General features: G+C 45.1%; 1 protein-coding gene across 1 annotated transcript in view; it reads right to left on the bottom strand.

Annotated features, from left to right (window-relative positions):
* Nucleotides 1-20517, bottom strand: part of lrriq1 (leucine-rich repeats and IQ motif containing 1) — a 55037-nt gene that overhangs the window by 10319 nt on the left and 24201 nt on the right. The window contains exons 17-24 of the mRNA XM_046356115.1: nucleotides 19487-19993; nucleotides 18923-19115; nucleotides 17466-17591; nucleotides 16714-16821; nucleotides 15819-15952; nucleotides 15522-15635; nucleotides 15245-15333; nucleotides 14316-14417 (exon numbers count right to left, since the gene is read on the bottom strand). Of these exons, the coding sequence (XP_046212071.1) occupies nucleotides 14316-14417; nucleotides 15245-15333; nucleotides 15522-15635; nucleotides 15819-15952; nucleotides 16714-16821; nucleotides 17466-17591; nucleotides 18923-19115; nucleotides 19487-19993 (1373 nt within the window). The remainder of the gene's footprint in view (nucleotides 1-14315; nucleotides 14418-15244; nucleotides 15334-15521; nucleotides 15636-15818; nucleotides 15953-16713; nucleotides 16822-17465; nucleotides 17592-18922; nucleotides 19116-19486; nucleotides 19994-20517) is intronic.

Here is a 20517-nt window from a genome sequence, read left to right as displayed (position 1 = left end):
CCTGATGGTAAATCTACAGGTTAGGGTCTTATGGACAATTTTTTGCTTCGCTGTGCTGCTCCCCAGATTGCAGTTCCACTGAGATAGACATTTAATTGGTCACTTGAAAAGGGAATGTTTGCAAATGTATGGAAGCATGCGAAACTGTGTCCTATTCCGAAAGACTGCAAAGAACCCATTACTCCTGCCAATAGTCGACCAATTAGTCTACTCCCGACACTCATTAAGATATTGGATGGTATTGTGAGTAGACAAATATGGGAGTACATGGAAAAGAATGATCTGATTACAGCCAATCAGCATGCTTATCGCAAAAAACATTCCACTACTACTGCATTGGTTGACATGACTGACCAGTGGCTCAATGCTATGGATAATGGCAAGTTTGTGGGTGTACTATTTCTAGATTTCAGTGCAGCATTTGATTTAGTGGATCATAAAATAATTTTGACAAAATTAATGCATTATGGTTTTAAGGAGGTAGCATTGAATTGGGTACAGTCATATCTAACTGACAGGAAACAGTCCACCTATATCAATGGTTCATTTTATTCCCCTCATGTGTTAAACTGTGGAATACCACAGGGCAGCTGCCTTTGGCCAGTTCTTTATTTAATATATACCAACGATCTTCCCTATGCCTAAGCTGACACTCAAGCTACTATATTTGCAGATGATACTACAATTTATGCAGCAAGACAATCGGTTCAACAGGTACAGCAAGCTTTACAAGGAGATTTGGAGAATATCAGGGAGTGGGTTTGCCAAAACAAACTTGTTTTAAACACCAAGAAAATCAAAGTTATGTTGGTCTGTTCAACTAGGAAAAGGCCAAAACAGCATGGGATACAATTAAGTATGGGAGGAGTACAAATTGAAGAAGTGGCAGAAACCAAACTATTGGGAGTTCAGCTAGACAACTGCTTATCATGGTCGTCTCAAATAACTAATTTATGTAAAAAAATATATATATATATTAAAACAGCATGCATAATCAGAAGGATAGCTAAATATTTACCAGGAAAAATTATTCAGCAAATAACACAAGCATTAATTGAGAGTCAGGTGAACTACTGTTCGGTGGTCTGGGGAAATGCATCATCAAGTAAAGTTAGGAGGCTGCAGAATGCACAGAATAAAGCAACAAGGATTGTTTTAAGGTGGAGATATGGTTCTTCTGTTGCAGTCATGGGTTGTTTTAAGGTGGAGATATGGTTCTTCTGTTGCAGTCATGGGTTGTTTTAAGGTGGAGATATGGTTCTTCTGTTGCAGTCATGGGTTGTTTTAAGGTGGAGATATAGTTCTTCTGTTGCAGTCATGGGTTGTTTTAAGGTGGAGATATGGTTCTTCTGTTGCAGTCATGGGTTGTTTTAAGGTGGAGATATAGTTCTTCTGTTGCAGTCATGGGTTGTTTTAAGGTGGAGATATAGTTCTTCTGTTGCAGTCATGGGTTGTTTTAAGGTGGAGATATGGTTCTTCTGTTGCAGTCATGGGTTGTTTTAAGGTGGAGATATGGTTCTTCTGTTGCAGTCATGGGTTGTTTTAAGGTGGAGATATGGTTCTTCTGTTGCAGTCATGGGTTGTTTTAAGGTGGAGATATGGTTCTTCTGTTGCAGTCATGGGTTGTTTTAAGGTGGAGATATGGTTATTCTGTTGCAGTCATGCGCAGTGTTCTTGGTTGGTCATCGACAAGGTCATTGAAAAAAAACATGCTTATTTTATTTCATAATATACATAATTTAAAACGGCCAAGTTCTATTCACAACAGTATTCAGTTGGTAAGAGACAGACATTCCTTAAATACTAGGAATAGATTGTCCACCATCTATGCGTTATCCAGACAGAAAAGAGAAATAGGCAAAATAACATTTCGATTTAGAGCAATAAAGAAATGGAATAAATTAACTGAGCAAACTAGAAACCTTTCAATATATACACTTAAACAATATTTTAAAACGATTTAAATATAATACATAGAAATGTTGTGGGACTATAGTAGATGAAGAATCAATATTTTTTAGATTGAGTATTTATTGGGTCATTATGTTAGTATATTATGTATGTTTGTAATAGTGTGTTATATGTGAAAATATGTTCGTATTATAAATTGTATTTTAATGTTTAAGGACTCTTGGAAGATTAGTCCAAATGGGGACTAAAATAGATCCAAATCAATCTACACACAATACCCCATAATGACAAAGCAAAAACAGGTTGTCATTTTTGCAAATTTATAAAAACAAATTTAAAAAAATATAATACATAAGTATTCAGATTGTCACGACTTCTCCCGAAGTCGATGCCTCTCCTTGTTCGGGCGGTGCTCGCCGGTCTTCTACCCATCATTGATCTATGTTTCATTTTCCATTGGTTTTGTCTGGTCTTCTTACACACCTGGTTCCAATCCCATTCATTAAGTGTTGTATATTTAACCCTCTGTTTCCCCTCCTGTCCTTGTCAAAGATTGTTTATTGTTATGTTCATGTTTTATGGATTGGTGTGCGGCGGGTTCTTGTACCCACATTTATTTTATTATGGACTTTGGTTTTGGAGTTTGTTTTAAGTTATTCAAATACTCCAATTATACCAAGTTTAATTCTCCTGCTCTTGACTTCCCTGCCACCTGCATACACGATGTGACACAGATCCTTTACTCAGTACATTGTTGAAGCATCTTTGGCAGCGATTACAGCCTAGAGTATTCTTGGATATGATGCTACAAGCTTGGCACACCTGTATTTGGGGAATTTCTCCCATTCTTCTCTGTAGATCCAATCAAGCTCTGTCAGGTTGAATGGGGAGCGTTGCTGCAAAGCTATTTACAGAGTCCTCTCCAGAGATGTTTGATCGGGTTCAAGTCCGGACTCTGGTTGGGCCACTAAAGGACATTCAGAGACTCCCGAAGCCACTCCTGAGTTATCTTGGCTGTGTGCTTAGGGTCGTTGTCCTGTTGGAAGGTTTACATGAAGGATCTCTGTGTACTTTGCGCTGTTTATCTTTCCCTCGATCCTGACTAGTCTACCAGTCCCTGTCGCTGAAAAACATCCACACAGCATGATGCTTCCATCACCATGCTTCACCGTAGAGATGGTACCAGGTTTCCTCCAGACGTGACACTTGGCATTCAGGCCAAAAAGTTACATCTTGGATTCATCAGACCAGAGCATCTTGTTTCTCACTGGCTGATAGTCCTTTAGGAGCCTTTTGGCAAACTCCAAGTAGACTGTCATGTGCCTTTTACTGAGGAGTGGCTTCTGTCTGGCCACTCTATCATAAAGGCCTGATTGGTGGAGATGGTTGTCCTTCCAGAAAGTTCTCCCACCTCCACAGAGAAACTCTAGAGCTCTTGACCATTGGGTTCTTGGTCACCTCCAAGACCAAGGCCCTTCTCCCACGATTGTTCAGTTTGGCCGGGCGGCCAGCCAAACTTCTTCCATTTAAGAATGATGAAGGCCACTGTGTACTTGGGGACCTTCAATGCTGCAGAAATTATTTGGTACCCTTCCCCAGATCCGTGCCTCGACACAATCCTACCTCTACGGACAATTCCTTCGACCTCATGGTTTGGTTTTTGCTCTGACATGCACTGTGGGACCTTATATAGACTTTTATTTAATGTAACCTTTATTTAACTAAGCAAGACACATGTGTGCCTTTCCAAATCATGTCTAATCAATTGAATTTACCACAAGTGGACTCCAATCAAGTTGTAGAAACATATCATTGATGATCAATGGAAATAGGATGCCCCTGAGCTCAATATCGAGTCATAACAAAGGGTCTGAATACTTATGCAAATAAGGTTTTTCTGTTTTGAATTTTTATACATTTGCTGTGTAGATTGATGAGGGCAAAACATAATATTATACATTTTAGAATAAGGCGTAACGTAACAAAATGTGGAAAAAGTGAAGGGGTCTGAATAGTTTCCCTCACCCCAGGCCCATGTCAAAACATACTGGTACTCCTTCCACCTTCCCCTCACCCCCAGGCCCATGTCAAAACATACTAGTACTCCTTCCACCTTCCCCTCACCCCCAGGCCCATGTCAAAACATACTAGTACTCCTTCCACCTTCCCCTCACCCCCAGGCCCATGTCAGAACATACTAGTACTCCTTCCACCTTCCCCTCACCCCCAGGCCCATGTCAAAACATACTGGTACTCCTTCCACCTTCCCCTCACCCCCAGGCCCATGTCAAAACATACTAGTACTCCTTCCACCTTCCCCTCACCCCCAGGCCCATGTCAAAACATACTAGTACTCCTTCCACCTTCCCCTCACCCCCAGGCCCATGTCAGAACATACTAGTACTCCTTCCACCTTCCCCTCACCCCCAGGCCCATGTCAAAAGATTCTAGTACTCCTTCCACCTTCCTCTCACCCATGTCAAAACAAACTAGTACTCCTTCCACCTTCCCCTCACCCCCAGGCCCATGTCAGAACATACTAGTACTCCTTCCACCTTCCCCTCACCCCCAGGCTCATGTCAAAAGATTCTAGTACTCCTTCCACCTTCCTCTCACCCATGTCAAAACATACTAGTACTCCTTCCACCTTCCCCTCACCCCCAGGCCCATGTCAAAACATACTGGTACTCCTTCCACCTTCCCCTCACCCCCAGGCCCATGTCAAAACATACTGGTACTCCTTCCACCTTCCCCTCACCCCCAGGCCCATGTCAAAACATACTAGTACTCCTTCCACCTTCCTCTCACCCATGTCAAAACATACTAGTACTCCTTCCACCTTCCCCTCACCCATGTCAAAACATACTGGTAGTCCTTCCACCTTCCCCTCACCCCCAGGCCCATGTCAAAACATACTAGTACTCCTTCCACCTTCCCCTCACCCCCAGGCCCATGTCAAAACATATGAATACTCTTTCCACCTTCCCCTCACCCCCAGGCCCATGTCAAACCATACAAATACTCTTTCCACCTTCCCCTCACCCCCAGGCCCATGTCAAAACATACTAATACTCCTTCCACCTTCCCCTCACCCCCAGGCCCATGTCAAAACATACTAATACTCCTTCCGCCTTCCCCTCACCCCCAGGCCCATGTCAAAACATACAAATACTCTCTCCACCTTCCCCTCACCCCCAGGCCCATGTCAAAACATACTAATACTCCTTCCACCTTCCCCTCACCCCAGGCCCATGCAGTTCCCTGTCCTGATCCAGACATAACCCTCCTTCCAATATCCCCCTCAACCCACCCTCACACCCTGTCCTGTTCCCCTGCTCCAGGACAGGAGGAGTCACGCCTGTTAAGTGGGGCTTTTAAGCACATTATCCAATCTCTTTCTATCGAGGCGAGGGGGGCAAAAGGGAGGCAGGGGGAGCCCTGTCTTAAATGATATCTGAGAGAGAATGTGCTCATTCAAGGGGGTGCAAGGGGGAGCCTGGGACAGTCTGGATGGGGAGGTGGGTGTGGTCAGGGTCACGTCCTGCAGCTACCAAGTCGTAAAGGAGAGGCATGTCCTAGGCACTTTAGAGTAATTCAGAACAAGTTGTGGACGCGGGTGGTAGATGACTGTAATCCCATGGCTCTGGATCCGAAGGTCACGTGTTCAAGCCCAGTTCAATCCTTTATTTTTTCACCTATCCCAAAGTTAACCCTTAACTTAAAAACATACCAACATTTGACATTTGGATACATGGAACGAAACTGAGCAGAAGGAGCAACCCAGGGTGTCAAAAACCCTTCGAAATTTGACGTTTGGAGAAACATGGCTAAACATCAGAATCTTTAGTCAAATTGGTAAAACCATGAGATCTTGTTGGTTAAACTAGCCTCATGGGATCTTCATAGATTTCACCAGAAGCCAATATGAGCTTCTCTCTCCCTCCCTTCCCCCTCTCTCTCTCCTTCCCTCTCTCTCTCCCTCCTTCTCGCTAGCGCTGCCTCCTGCCCTGCCCTGTCGTGGAGATGACCCTATGGGGATATGCCGTTGTGAGTCCCAGCGCCAGACTTAAAGCAGGAGTGGAGGAGAGGAGGAGGAGGTCAGCTTTTATCATAGTGCTTGTCTCCTACTTTCCTTCGCCCAGGGGTCAAGCCTTCACCTCAAGAGAGCAAACCACACACGGTCACCCAGCGGTCAACAGGCAGGCGGCGCAGGCCACAGACACACACACACACACACACACACACGCAGGCCACAGGCACTATGATAATAACAGTCTTTATTAAGGAAGGTGAGACGGCTGAGCTGGCGCCTGGCCTGCTCCAATTCACGCACTAGCTACATGCTTGCACTATATCCAGTATAACTTTGCAAATGTAGTATTTTAGGCGTGACATTTTTTTCATGTTTTCCCAATATAATACTATTTTGGATTTAACATTTAAACCCACATTTGCATTCCCAAATCCCATAAAGTGAAAATGTAGGATGTTGTTAGTTCATAGCCGTTCAGAAGGAAGGATTCAGAAGGATTCTGGGTAAGTCAAGCATGTAGGAGCCGTTCGCTTGTTTCGTTTGTTCAATTGTGTTGTTTATATATTCAGAATGATATTATTGTGATTTGTGAAACTAAAACAACAATCCTTATCACTTAAGTCTGTGTTATTTATCTATATGCAACAGTATCAAATCTACAAGTTCAAACGAATAGGTTACTTCCATCTAATTGTTCATTACGAGAGCTTGATGTGGGGACTTCAATCACTGAGGTAACAGTCAGGTACACACCCAATAAACAAGTTACTAAACGATTAGACATGGTTGAAGTAACGTTAAATATGACATTGTTATATCATAATTTCTGTATAGTTTCAAGTGCAGGTGAATTATTTCAAGATTCCTTCACCCCGATGCTAAATTCAGATGCTAAATTCCCTGTCAAGCGTGTCAGAACTTTGGATAAGCACCGAACCAATAGGTAGCTATAACCCACACGTCCAGGCCGTCCAAACCCTGACTGCCTATTGCATTGCAACCATATTTCCACTATCGTTCCCAGCATCTTTCCTCCTCCCTGGTCCTAATCATTCATCAAAGGCTGTACCTTGCAGAGCGCAACACATCAGCTGATAAAGTCAATGATTTGACGTGTGTCCAAAATGGCACCCTATTCACTACACCAATGTTTCCACTGCAGTCATTTATATGTTGCGCTGTGCCACGGCAAAATTATTGCCGCTACGGCAAAAGAATATGGAACAAGAAAGAGCGCCTCTGCCGAGGAGCACTTTGAAGACGATAGAACAGTCCACATTTACGTTTTCTCTGCCGAGGAGCACTTGGAAGACGATAGAACAGTCCACATTTACGTTTCCTCTGACGAGGAGCACTTTGAAGCCGCTAGAACAGTCCACATTTACGTTTCCTCTGACGAGGAGCACTTTGAAGCCGCTAGAACAGTCCACATTTACGTTTCCTCTGACGAGGAGCACTTTGAAGACGATAGAACAGTCCACATTTACGTTTCCTCTGACGAGGAGCACTTTGAAGACGCTAGAACAGTCCACATTTACGTTTCCTCTGACGAGGAGCACTTTGAAGACGCTAGAACAGTCCACCGTTACGTTTCCTCTGATGAGGAGCACTTTGAAGACGCTAGAACAGTCCACATTTACGTTTCCTCTGCCGAGGAGCACTTTGAAGACGCTAGAACAGTCCACATTTACGTTTCCTCTCCCGAGGAGCACTTTATTTATTTATTTATTTATTTCACCTTTATTTAACCAGGTAGGCAAGTTGAGAATAATAATAATAATAATATATGCCATTTAGCAGACGCTTTTATCCAAAGCGACTTACAGTCATGTGTGCATACATTCTACGTATGGGTGGTCCCGGGGATCGAACCCACTACCCTGGGGTTACAAGCACCATGCTCTACCAACTGAGCTACAGAAGGTCTTGCCTTTGCGCTGTTGTCTGTGCCCAATAATGTTTGTACCATGTTTTGTTGCTACCATGTTGTTGTCATGTTGTGTTGCTACCATGCTGTGTTGTCATGTGTTGCTACCATGTTGTTGTCATGTTGTGTTGCTACCATGCTGTGTTGTCATGTGTTGCTGCCATGCTATGTTGTTGTCTTAGGTCTCTCTTTAGTTCTCATTTACAATTGCGACCTGGCCAAGATAAAGCAAAGCAGTTCGACAGATACAACGACACAGAGTTACACATGGAGTAAAACAAACATACAGTCAATAATACAGTATACACAAGTCTATATACAATGTGAGCAAATGAGGTGAGAAGGGAGGTAAAGGCAAAAAAGGCCATGGTGGCAAAGTAAATACAATATAGCAAGTAAAACACTGGAAATGGTAGTTTTGCAATGGAAGAATGTGCAAAGTAGAAATAAAAATAATGGGGTGCAAAGGAGCAAAATCAATTAATTAATTAAATACAGTTGGGAAAGAGGTAGTTGTTTGGGCTAAATTATAGGTGGGCTATGTACAGGTGCAGTAATCGGTGAGCTGCTCTGACAGTTGGTGCTTAAAGCTAGTGAGGGAGATAAGTGTTTCCAGTTTCAGAGATTTTTGTAGTTCGCTCCAGTCATTGGCAGCAGAGAACTGGAAGGAGAGGCGGCCAAAGAAAGAATTGGTTTTGGGGGTGACTAGAGAGATATACCTGCTGGAGCGTGTGCTACAGGTGGGAGATGCTATGGTGACCAGCGAGCTGAGATAAGGGGGGACTTTACCTAGCAGGGTCTTGTAGATGACATGGAGCCAGTGGGTTTGGCGACGAGTATGAAGCGAGGGCCAGCCAACGAGAGCGTACAGGTCGCAATGGTGGATAGTATATGGGGCTTTGGTGACAAAACGGATTGCACTGTGATAGACTGCATCCAATTTGTTGAGTAGGGTATTGGAGGCTATTTTGTAAATGACATCGCCAAAGTCGAGGATTGGTAGGATGGTCAGTTTTACAAGGGTATGTTTGGCAGCATGAGTGAAGGATGCTTTGTTGCGAAATAGGAAGCCAATTCGAGATTTAACTTTGGATTGGAGATGTTTGATATGGGTCTGGAAGGAGAGTTTTATTTATCTAGTCGGCTTATTGTGTGTTCTAGCCTATGTGAGAGAAATATTCCCTACGGCACTCAACATTCATGTAATTTTTTATTTATTTAACCTTTATTTAACTAAGCAAGTCAGTTAAGAACACATTTTTATTTACAATGACAGCCTATGAGCAGTGGGTTAACTGCCTTGTTCAGGTGCAGAACAACAGACTTTTACCTTGTCAGCTCAGGGATTCGATGTAGCAAACTTCTGGTTATAGGTCCAACGCTCTAACCCACTAGGCTACCTGCCGCCTCATAGAGACATGCATTCTGACAAGCAGTCAATGCACAACATTCATGTTAGGAGTGTCATAGGGAAGTGCATTCTGACAAGCAGTCAATGCACAACATTCATGTTAGGAGTGTCATAGGGAAGTGCATTCTGACAAGCAGTCAATGCACAACATTCATGTTATTCTGACAAGCAGTCAATGCACAACATTCATGTTAGAGACATGCATTCTGACAAGCAGTCAATGCACAACATTCATGTTAGGAGTGTCATAGAGACATGCATTCTGACAAGCAGTCAATGCACAACATTCATGTTAGGAGTGTCATAGAGACATGCATTCTGACAAGCAGTCAATGCACAACATTCATGTTAGGAGTGCCATAGGGAAGTGCATTCTGACAAGCAGTCAATGCACAACATTCATGTCAGGAGTGTCATAGAGACATGCATTCTGACAAGCAGTCAATGCACAACATTCATGTTAGGAGTGTCATAGGGAAGTGCATTCTGACAAGCAGTCAATGCACAACATTCATGTCAGGAGTGTCATAGGGAAGTGCATTCTGACAAGCAGTCAATGCACAACATTCAAGTCAGGAGTGTCATAGGGAAATGCATTCTGACAAGCAGTCAATGCACAACAATTCTTGTAATTGCGGGAAAAACAACAGTTTTAATGGCCTTTGTTAAAAAGAGGAGGATTCCAGCTTTCCATTCCTAATTTACTTTTTTCTCAACTCCTAAATATGTGTGAACAGCACCATTTTAATTCTTAAGAGTCTAAACTGAGTTGTCTAAGCTGACATATGGAATTGTTTTAAGATGGTCATACCATGAATCATTTAGCTATTTGATTTAAAATTTTAGGACCCCTTTAGGTATAAAAAAGATATATACAATATTGAATTTGGCTTTTACTACTATAGCCCATAGAAACGCATTGAATAACACATTCATAAATGGCAAAATAAATAATAAGGAATAAGGTTTTAAAATATCTGTCCTATATCTAGGAGGTATAAGAATGCTCAGGAAATATATATATATATTTTTTTTTACACATATTTAACCCCTTTTTTGGGGTAGGCACAAAACTACCACCATACTTCCATTCATTTTTTAAACCGGTGCCGGATGCCTTCAGACGAGGCCAGTGACACTTGTGGGGCAAAATGGTGAACACCATCATGTTCGTGAGAATCTCCCCTTTCCACAGTGGGGTCACATTAGTTTGTAGCCTAAACAGTTCGGAAGCTACAGGCATAATTTGGCACATTGACAGTACCGATTTCAGACGAGTTGCTGCTCCGCTATTCACTGTGATTGCATAGGGGAGAGTGGTGCTAAATGTAACAAATAATTTTACCAATATGCTATTGGGCTTATTTATGGAGGTAAACTCAGCAAAAAAAGAAACGTCCTCTCACTGTCATCTGCATTTATTTTCAGCAAACTTAACATGTGTAAATATTTGTATGAACATAACAAGATTCAACAACTGAGACATAAACTGAACAAGTTCCACAGACATGTGAATAACAGAAATTGAATAATGTGTCCCTGAACAAAGGGGGGTCAAAATCAAAAGTAACAGTCAGTATCTGGTGTGGCCACCAGCTGCATTAAGTACTGCAGTGCATCTCCTCCTCATGGACTGCACTATATTTGCCAAATCTTGAGGTGAGATGCTAACCTCCACTCTTCCACCAAGGCACTTGCAAGTTCCCAGACATTTCTGGGGGGAATGGCCCTAGCCCTCACCCTCCGATCCAACAGGTCCCAAACGTGCTCAATGGGATAGAGATCCAGGCTCCTCGCTGGCCATGGCAGAACACTGACATTCCTGTCTTGTAGGAAATCACGCACAGAATGAGCAGTATGGCTGGTGGCATTGTCGGGCTGGCTGGAGGGTCATGTCAGGATGAGCCTGCAGCAAGGGTACCACATGAGGGAGGAGGATGTCTTCCCTGTAACGCACAGCGTTGAGATTGCCTGCAATGACAACAAGCTCAGTCCGATGATGCTGTGACACACCGCCCCAGACCATGATGGACCCTCCACCTCCACCTCGATCCCGCTCCAGAGTACAGGCCTCGTCTAACGCTCATTCCTTCGACAATAAACGCAAATCTGACTATCACCCCTGGTGAGACAAAACCGCGACTCGTCATGAAGAGCACTTTTTGCCAGTCCTGTCTGGTCCAGCGACGGTGGGTTTGTGTCCATAGGAGACGTTGTTGCCGGTCATGTCTGGTGAGGACCTGCCTCAAAACAGGCCTACAAGCCCTCAGTCCATTGTGCATAGTCTGAGAACTAATGGAGGGATTGTGCGTTCCAGGTGTAACTCGGGCAGTTGTTGTTACCATCCTGTACCTGTCCCGCAGGTGTGATGTTCGGATGTACCGATCCTGTGCAGGTGTTGTTACACGTGGTCTGCCACTGCGAGGACGATCAGCTGTCCGTCCTGTCTCCCTGTAGCTCTGTCTTAGGCTTTTCACAGTATGGACATTGCAATTTATTGCCCTGGCCACATCTGCAGTCCTCATGCCTCCTTGCAGCCTGCCTAAGGCACGTTCACACAGATAAGCAGGGACCCTGTCAATCTTTCTTGTGGTGTTTTTCAGAGTAAGTAGAAAGGCTTCTTTAGTGTCCTACGTTTTCGTAACTGTGACCTTAATTACCTACCGTCTGTAAGCTGTTAGTGTCTTAATGACCGTTCCACAGGTGCATGTTCATTAATTGTTTATGGTTCATTGAACAAGCATGGGAAACTGTTTAAACCCTTTACAAGAAGATCTGTGAAGTTATTTTGATTTTTACTAATTATCTTTGAAGGACAGGATCCTGAAGGATAGGGTTTAGACATATTTTAAATGGTGTCAGCATCATTTTATTTTTATACATTTGAGTAGAATGTCCTTTTAAAACCTCACCAGAACGAAATTCTCAGGCCATCTACAGTACATAACAATTGTTCCCCCCACACTGAAAGGGCCATTTCAAACACAGCCTTGGATTTGGGAGTTGACTACCCCGTTCCGACCTCCTCCCCGTGCCCCCCCTCACCCCATCTCTCTCCCCCCACCCCCTCATTGGGTTTCTGATCTGACTTAGGGGAACTCTGTAAAAAGCGTAACCCAAACCCACTGGGGTTCTGGACTGGAGCAGCTCCCGCTGCCTTTTTACGGGGGCCTGGGCTGGGCTGTTGTGCGGCTGGAGTAGAGGCGTGCTGGCCGGGGTCTGGCTCTAGGTCAGTGGGATTTCTGAGTCTCTCTCCATCGGCTGGCCTGTGCTGGGTTGCCTCCCCTCTCCTCTGCCTCCCCTGGTGCTGACCTGTGGAAAGCACCCCCTCAGATCCATCCCAAGCTAGCGCCCCGGGCTCAGCCAGCCAGCCCAGCCGGAGCTCCCCGGCAGGGGCTTACGTTTCAGGCTTCGAGTCAAGCCCCTTCTGGAGGTGATTAGCCCCAAACCCATGACAGATTCTTTCCGAGATATCCGACGCGGCGTGTTTATTTTATCCAGGCTCTTTGTGTGGATGTGCTGGACATGAGTAACCCACTTGAAATGGGTATCGGCTTACATACCCGGAGAGAGGGGAGCAAGGCCGGGGAGCTGCCGCAAAGTGTTTCATGAAAGGAGGAGAAAATATTTCCCCTCTCTCTTTTTGGACCTATCTGTATTGTTAAACTGGTCTGTGTGGGCACTGGTCTGTGCGGGCAGTGGTCTGTGTGGGCAGATGGTGCATGGAGGGAGAGAGAAGTACATACAGAGTCTAAACAAACAAACCAACTCACCCACCTAGCTTCCCTTCCCAAACAAACCAACTCACCCATCTAGCCTTCCTTCCCCAACACACCAACTCACCCACCTAGCCTCCCTTCCCCAACAAACCAACTCACCCATCTAGCCTCGCTTCCCAGACAAACCAACTCACCCATCTAGCCTCCCTTCCCAGACAAACCAACTCACCCATCTAGCCTCCCTTCGCCAACAAACCAACTCACCCATATAGCCTCCTTTCCCAAACAAACCAACTCACCCATCTAGCCTCCCTTCCCCAACAAACCAACTCACCCATCTAGCCTCCCTTCCCAAACAAACCAACTCACCCACCTAGCCTCGCTACCTTAACAAACCAACTCACCCACTTAGCCTCCCTTTCCCAAAAAACCGACTCACCCTCCTAGCCTCACTACCACAAAAAAACAACTCACCCTCCTAGCCTCACTACTCCAACAAACCAACTCACCCTCCTAGCCTCACTACCCCAACAAACCAAATCATCCTCCTAGCCTCACTACACCAACAAACCAACTCACCCTCCTAGCCTCACTACCCCAACAAACCAAATCATCCTCCTAGCCTCACTACCCCAACAAACCAAATCATCCTCCTAGCCTCACTACCCCAACAAACCAACCAACTCACCCTCCTAGCCTCACAACCCCAACAAACCCACCAACCAACCAACTCACCCAAACCAAGAGACTACTACTACCCCTCACAAAACTATGTATGTCTAAGACAAGAGGCCTTCAGTTTGTTCAGTCTGGAACCCCTCAGTGCCCTACCTCCCCAGTACTTAACTCAATTTCACACTTCAAGTCATCTACAAAGCCCTGCTGAAACACAATCATCTTGTTTATCATCCGTCATCCCAAACTACTTCATGTCCCACTATTTACCACCGTTCATGTGCCTTCAATTTGGTCACCGGTCCGTAATCTCTAAGCGTTTCTATTTAATACACGAAGCAGTCGTACTTACTTCCTCCAGATAGTAAACGTCTTATATTGAAAGCACTAAAACACGCACATACATAAGCATGGCTCTATGAGCTGCAGTATACATTTGTGTGGGATTGAAGTATGCTGCATCAAGTACATTTTGATCAACAACAAAAAACGTAAAAATTGTCGCCATCTCATTTAAGGTTAGTGAGGTAGCCTAAATGCATGGTAATACACAGTACAGTTGGCTGGGCTAGGTTTGCCTCAGCTCAGTAATGTGATAAGACTATATTACTGTTGTGTCTAGTGTTGTCTGAGTCCTACCTTTAATGTAGTCTCTCCTCTCTGGAGAGGGCTTCTTTGGTGCTTCCATAGGGGCATGCTGGTTGCTATGGTTCCTGAAAAGGGCCAGGCGTACAGTTGGGTCTAGAAGAAAGAAAGAGAGAGACAGAGAGATAGAATGAGAGAGAGAGACAGAATGAGAGAGAAAGAGAGAGAATGAGAGAAAGAGACAGAATGAGAGAGATAGAATGAGAGAGAAAGAGAGAGTCTAACATTAAACCCACAGCATCCAGAAAATAAACTTTGGTTTCTGGATAAACTCACAGCAGAGACCCTTCATGACATGCAGAGAGCCTAACACTACGCATTCCCTACTTGGGCAGATGACAGTTGAAACAAGCCTGTGTGGCAGACAGAGAGAACGATAACTGGATCTAGCGCTCTGGTACGTACTGTACAGTCATGCTCTAACAATCCTGATCAACGACCAGCCTCACTCTGTCTGTCTACTCTACATGGACGTGGCACTACTACCGACCCGACGACCGACCAGTGTTTGAGGTGAGGTCACATTTCGGTGTAGCCGCGGTAACCCATGCAGAGTAATGAAAACCGTCTCCGGGACGATGGCTCGGAGAGCGTCTGGTTGGTTGGAACTAAGGGAAGGGAAAGCCACCAGTTGGTTTGGTTAATTTCCTGTAAGGGCTCTCTGACTGGGACCAATAGGAGATGACAGGGCCAGACCTCTATTACCTCTGCTATCTGTTACAGCTGATTAACATACACAAGGAGGAAAGGCTCAATGCTGCTAACGTGGCAATATATTTCTTTTAAATCGAGGAGAAAGGAGAACCTAGACGAGGTAGGTTTTAGGGGGGTTTGGTTCAGTAATGGTTGCTCAAGCCAGTTGAACATCTTTAAATAGTAAATAGGTTCCAAATTTAAATAAACTTCAACTGATTTATGCAGACCCAATAGTTTTCTTTGCCTCTGCTTCTTAGACTTCATCTTCTGAGCTCTCTTCAGCATCATCAGAGCAGTGTGGCTGTCTCTGAACCCCCTGGGGAGACAATGACACACATGTCACACGCTGAATCTAAAACATCCTCACTACAACACTCACACACTGACAGTGACAAACAGCTTTCGTCCCATTAGGGTACAGCATACAGGACAGAGTTGGGGATTTTGTTCTAAATTTGGCAGAAATGTAGCCAAAATATTCCCCCTCTTTGCAACTCTACTTACCACTCCTCCAGAATCTTCTCTGATCTCTCAGAAAGACCACTGAGCCCTGACACAGAAGCAGGAGATCTCTCAGAAAGACCACTGAGCCCTGACGCAGAGACAGGAGATTTAGTTCTGAAATAAATTGGAGGAAAAAACACACTCAATCTTGATCCTATTTGGAAACAATAGTTTATGAAGGCACTTTCATTGGTGATTAGTAAGGAAGCAAGCCTTCACTTGTGGCATCCATGTTGGCTTTGTGAGAACTACCTAGATTAAAATGTGTCAGCCATGATGGCTCAATCAGTTTCCTACCTGCTGATGCTGTCAAGGGAAACTCTATGCTCAGCAGGCTCTGCTCTCTCCCCACCCATCCAGGCCTGCTTGGGCTTCCACAGAAGAACAGGTGGGCTGATCTGCTGGTTGGCATCTGGAAGATTCAGAGTACGCTGAAATACAGTCAGAAGAGAGAAGGTTGTTATCATGTACTGTAGCATTATATCAAAGAAGAAACGTGTTCAGGTGTTCTTAATGTTTTGTAATGGTAAAAGGAGTGATCGTCAGCTAATCATGAAGAACAGACTATTGTTGACCCTGGCACTATGGGAGCAAGCCCAGTGCTTCCCCTAATTAACAGGAAATGTGAGGGTCGAACACCGAAAACACAACCTTCCAGAAGTTTGCCCTTTTCTAAATGAATGAATGAGAATAGGAATTACAGAGTGTACATTAAGATCCAGCGTTTCCATTCCCAGAAGACCCTAAAGTCAAAGTCACAAATGAAGTAGTCTTAAAAACATTTTAAAACCCTCTCCCTCCTCTCTGTCGAAGTGGTAAAGTGTTGAAATAGTTTATCCACCCCTTTGGAGATCACGTTATCTAGTGTTAAAACATTAAGGCCTGCCTGGCGTGGAGGCAGCTGCCCCCATTCAGCGAGCGCCAAGCAGAGCGGCTAGCTAAGGTGATATAGAGTCCTGCCTGCAACACTCATCCAAAGCAAAGAGCCAGGGAGAGATATCTAAGGAAAGAAAAAGGGCCCTGGCTTGTTTGAAAAATGACATCTGCTGATGATGCATAGGGTATTTCAGGCCTCCTAAAAGTAATTGTGTTTTTCAAGGTAATACATTTGAGGATTAATCAGTGAGAGCTGTGGTGGGTCCTGGAGGACTTTTTTCTTTTTTGGGGGTGGGGGTTCAGTGCTGTGTGTTACCATTGGACCAAGCAGCTGGTCTGGGAACGGAGGAGGATGAAGGAGGGTTTTGGGAGGTGAATCGTCAGACAGCAGCGAAGTCATCATCCAGTCTCTCTCTAGTGCCATCTATTTACAAGCCAAAGGAGATGAGAATCACCTTTAGCGTGACACAACAACATTAACAGACTACCGCACTGGACATCAAGGTTTTTCTATTCCCTCCAAGGGTTTGGTGGTGAAGTGACTTTAAAGTAAACAGCAGATCATCATGTGATAGAGGTTTTGTTATGTTTAAATATTTGAGATGAGTGCTTCACGCACACACGAAAACAAACACACACACACACACACACACACACACACACACACACACACACACACACACACACACACACACACACACACACACACACACACACACACACACACACACACACACACACACACACACACACACACACACATTCTCAAGTGGATGGCATTTGAAGAGGACAGAGGGCAAGTGAACTTGTGGATGATGAAAGAATAGCTAAAATGCCATTTATCATGTAGAATCTTCCAGTTTCCCCTGGCCTCAGTATAATGGGCAGTGTTCTTTAATAATCCTAATCCCCAGGGAATAGCGGAGTAGATGAGTGAGAGGAGTAGGGGAAAGGGGAAACGTGCCGGTCTCCATTTTTCTGGGGGGCAAGGTCAACTTGATAGGGGGGTTGAGTTTCAGACCAGTCAACCCAGAGAGTCAGTCTGTAAAGTTTGTACCTACTGCCTACCTCATCAAAGACAAATTCATCCACGTTCACCTCCTCGAAGGCCTCGTGATCCCCGGGGTTGAAGCCCCGAGCCTGGGCCAGAGCAGCAGCCAGCCTCCTCCTCAGGGTGAAGCCTCTCCAAACCGCCTGGAGGAACGAAGGTACCAGAGGAAGAGCCATGAATCACAGACAAAGTTAAATATTGTGTGTTATCCCATTAGGAAGATAAAACATGTTAACCTCTGTTTAATTGCTGAGTGATCTGCTGTTTGAACTCTATGTGACTTGGGCGCTAGGAGACAAATGGAGCGCCAGCGAGGGTTCTAAATCCTCAGAATTCCCAAAGGGATGACTTCACAAAGTGAGCGGTGCTGGAATCTGGAATCCTCACCGCTCCCACTACTGCAAAACTCTGGAATCTGATTAATCATTTTATCCCCCCACTGCCAAAGACTCCTCAAGGGCCCATCAAGTACAGAGGGAGAGAGAGAGAGAGAGAGAGAGAGAGAGAGAGAGAGAGAGAGAGAGAGAGGAGGAGGGATGGGAGAGGAGGAGAAAAGGGGAGAGAGGGGAGAGAGGGATGGGAGAGGAGGAGAAAAGGGGAGAAAGGGGAGAAAGGGGAGAGAGGGATGGGAGAGGAGGAGAAAAGGGGGGAGAGAGAGAGAGAGAGGGATTGGAGAGAGGGAGAAAAGGGGAGAGAGAGAGGGGAGAGGAGGAGAAAAGCGGAGAGAGAGAGAGGGGAGAGAGGGATGGGAGAGGAGGAGAAAAGGGGAGAGAGAGAGAGAGGGGAGGAGAAAAGGGGAGAGAGAGATAGAGGGATGGGAGCGGAGAGGAGGAAAAAGAGGGGAGGGGGAAAAGGGGAGAGGGGGAGAGAGGGATGGGAGAGGAGGAGAAAAGGGGAGAGAGAGAGAGAGAGAGGGATGGGAGCGGAGAGGAGGAAAAAAAGGGGAGAGAGAGAGAGGGATGGGAGCGGAGAGGAGGAGAAAAGGAGAGAGAGAGAGAGAGAGAGAGAGGGGAGAGGAGGAGAAAAGGGGAGAGAGAGAGAGGGATGGGAGCGGAGAGGAGGAGAAAAGGGGAGAGAGGAGAGAGAGAGAGAGGGAGAGGAGAGGAGGAGGGAGGGGACATTTCAAGAGAAGTGTCAGGTAGAATGTTTGATCCATTGAATCATACGATAACCAAATTAAGCCTCAATATCATATAAGATCTGGACATATGATGTCTTTATTATTAATAAAAAATATATATTCTCAGAAACATGTTACTGGACCTCTATGACCAATGAGAAATTACATTTCTATAAAAACTGATCAACTCAAACTATCTATTTGTGGTATTGATCGAAGCAAGACAACGATTTCTGAGTAGACAGTCATGTATTTCCATAGAACCGTTTGAAACACCTGTCAGCATGGCCAGTCTAATAGTTATGATAAAGAGTTCCAGGAAGTCACTAAAAGTTTCCTGTGACCCTGACTTACCTGGATGGCAGTTGCAGCGTAATCTGGTTCCAGACGGCTCTGCTCTGACCCAGTATGGCTGGGTCCTGTGTCTACTCTTCCCCTCTCTCTTCCTCTTCTTCCTCCTTGCTCCTCTCCTGGAGGTGGACGCAGCTGGATCCTCTGACGTCCTCTGTGTCCTCTCCAGTGGCGCTGGATCACCACAGCTGCCATGCTGCTCCGAAAAAAGACACAAAAAGAGATACATAACGATATCACATCATTGAGGATCTCTTTGACCATGGGTGCGTCTGAAATAGCACCCTATTCCCTATGGTACATAGGTTGCCATTTAGGATGCAGAACACACATTTATTTCTGTCCAAACATCTGGCTTGCAGAGACTCCAGAAGAGGAATCCAGCCTGTCTCAAACAAGCTTATATCAAAAGATACAGCCCTCTTAATGATGACTGTGTGTCAGAGTGAATATGATGTTCAACATCGATCAACTGGAGGACACTCTAATGATGACAAATGCTCATTGGCAGAAACTAATAAAAGTAGAGAAACTATGAAAGAATTCATGAGTGAGGGAACACTTTACTTTTTGAGGTCCAGCTTGATGTGAGCTTTGGGGAAGGGTGAACTGCTGGGTTTGGCAGTGGCATGGGACGTTTTTTCCTCTGAGAAGGTAGAGCTGGAACTTGTGTAGCTAGCTGGCGTTGCTGGCTTCAACTCAGGCCTAGTGGACACAGTCCCTAGACTGCTGAATGATCTGTATGCTGGGGGCTGAGGCTGCTTTTCACTGTTGTCATTGGCTGGGCTGATGAGGGGAACCACATGTGGCCAGGTGTTTGTGTTTCCACAGGACTTATTTTCAGGTTGCTCACTGTTCATGACACCACCATGTCTGTCCATACCCTCTACATCGGACTTTTCGGCAGGGATCCTGCTAACCCTGGCGGTGTCACTCCTGTGACTGTCATCTTGTTTGTTGGTGATGCTGGTGTCTCCATATTCGTGAGCGTATCTGTGCTCCTCAGCCAGCTGCACAGCTTCATCATGGAGCTGGAGGGAGAGCCTCAGAGCATCCAGGGGAGGGAGAGCACCGCTGCGCACACACAAACACATGCACACGTTCATATGAAGATCACATAACATTGGATGTTGTTCTAGGTTGTGTAACATCCATTCCGTCCTCTCTCATACGAGGCCTACCAGATAAGCAATGGCTAACGTAGATACAAATGTCTGATGAACACCTACAAAAACAACAACACCTTTTTCATATTTGATCACCTAGTATCTGCATTGAAAAAATGGCTTACTTTTGGGCTGCAACAGGCTTGCCTTCACAGAGGGTCTATGGGTGTCAGTTCTGTAATCCCATATAATGTCTCTTTCATAGAGGGGATTAAGTTGGTACAAAGCCACCTCAATGGAAACTTAATGAGTCTATTAGCAACGCTTGGATCCGCTTCCCCCAATCTATCTAAGACCCTCAGGGCTACTCATGGCTACTGGGTACACAGTATACGAACCTACACGGCCTGCCCACTATCCTGAACAAGCCTTGCCTTCACAATGCCCCTGCTATTCAGCTAGAAGGGGGGTAAAAAGCGTGACCATATAGAC

The sequence above is a fragment of the Oncorhynchus gorbuscha genome, linkage group LG01 (genome assembly GCF_021184085.1).
Source record: "Oncorhynchus gorbuscha isolate QuinsamMale2020 ecotype Even-year linkage group LG01, OgorEven_v1.0, whole genome shotgun sequence".
In the NCBI taxonomy this organism is placed as follows: domain Eukaryota; kingdom Metazoa; phylum Chordata; class Actinopteri; order Salmoniformes; family Salmonidae; genus Oncorhynchus; species Oncorhynchus gorbuscha.
The sequence above is the reverse complement of the archived record's forward strand: the minus strand, read 5'-3'. Positions and strand labels throughout refer to the sequence as shown.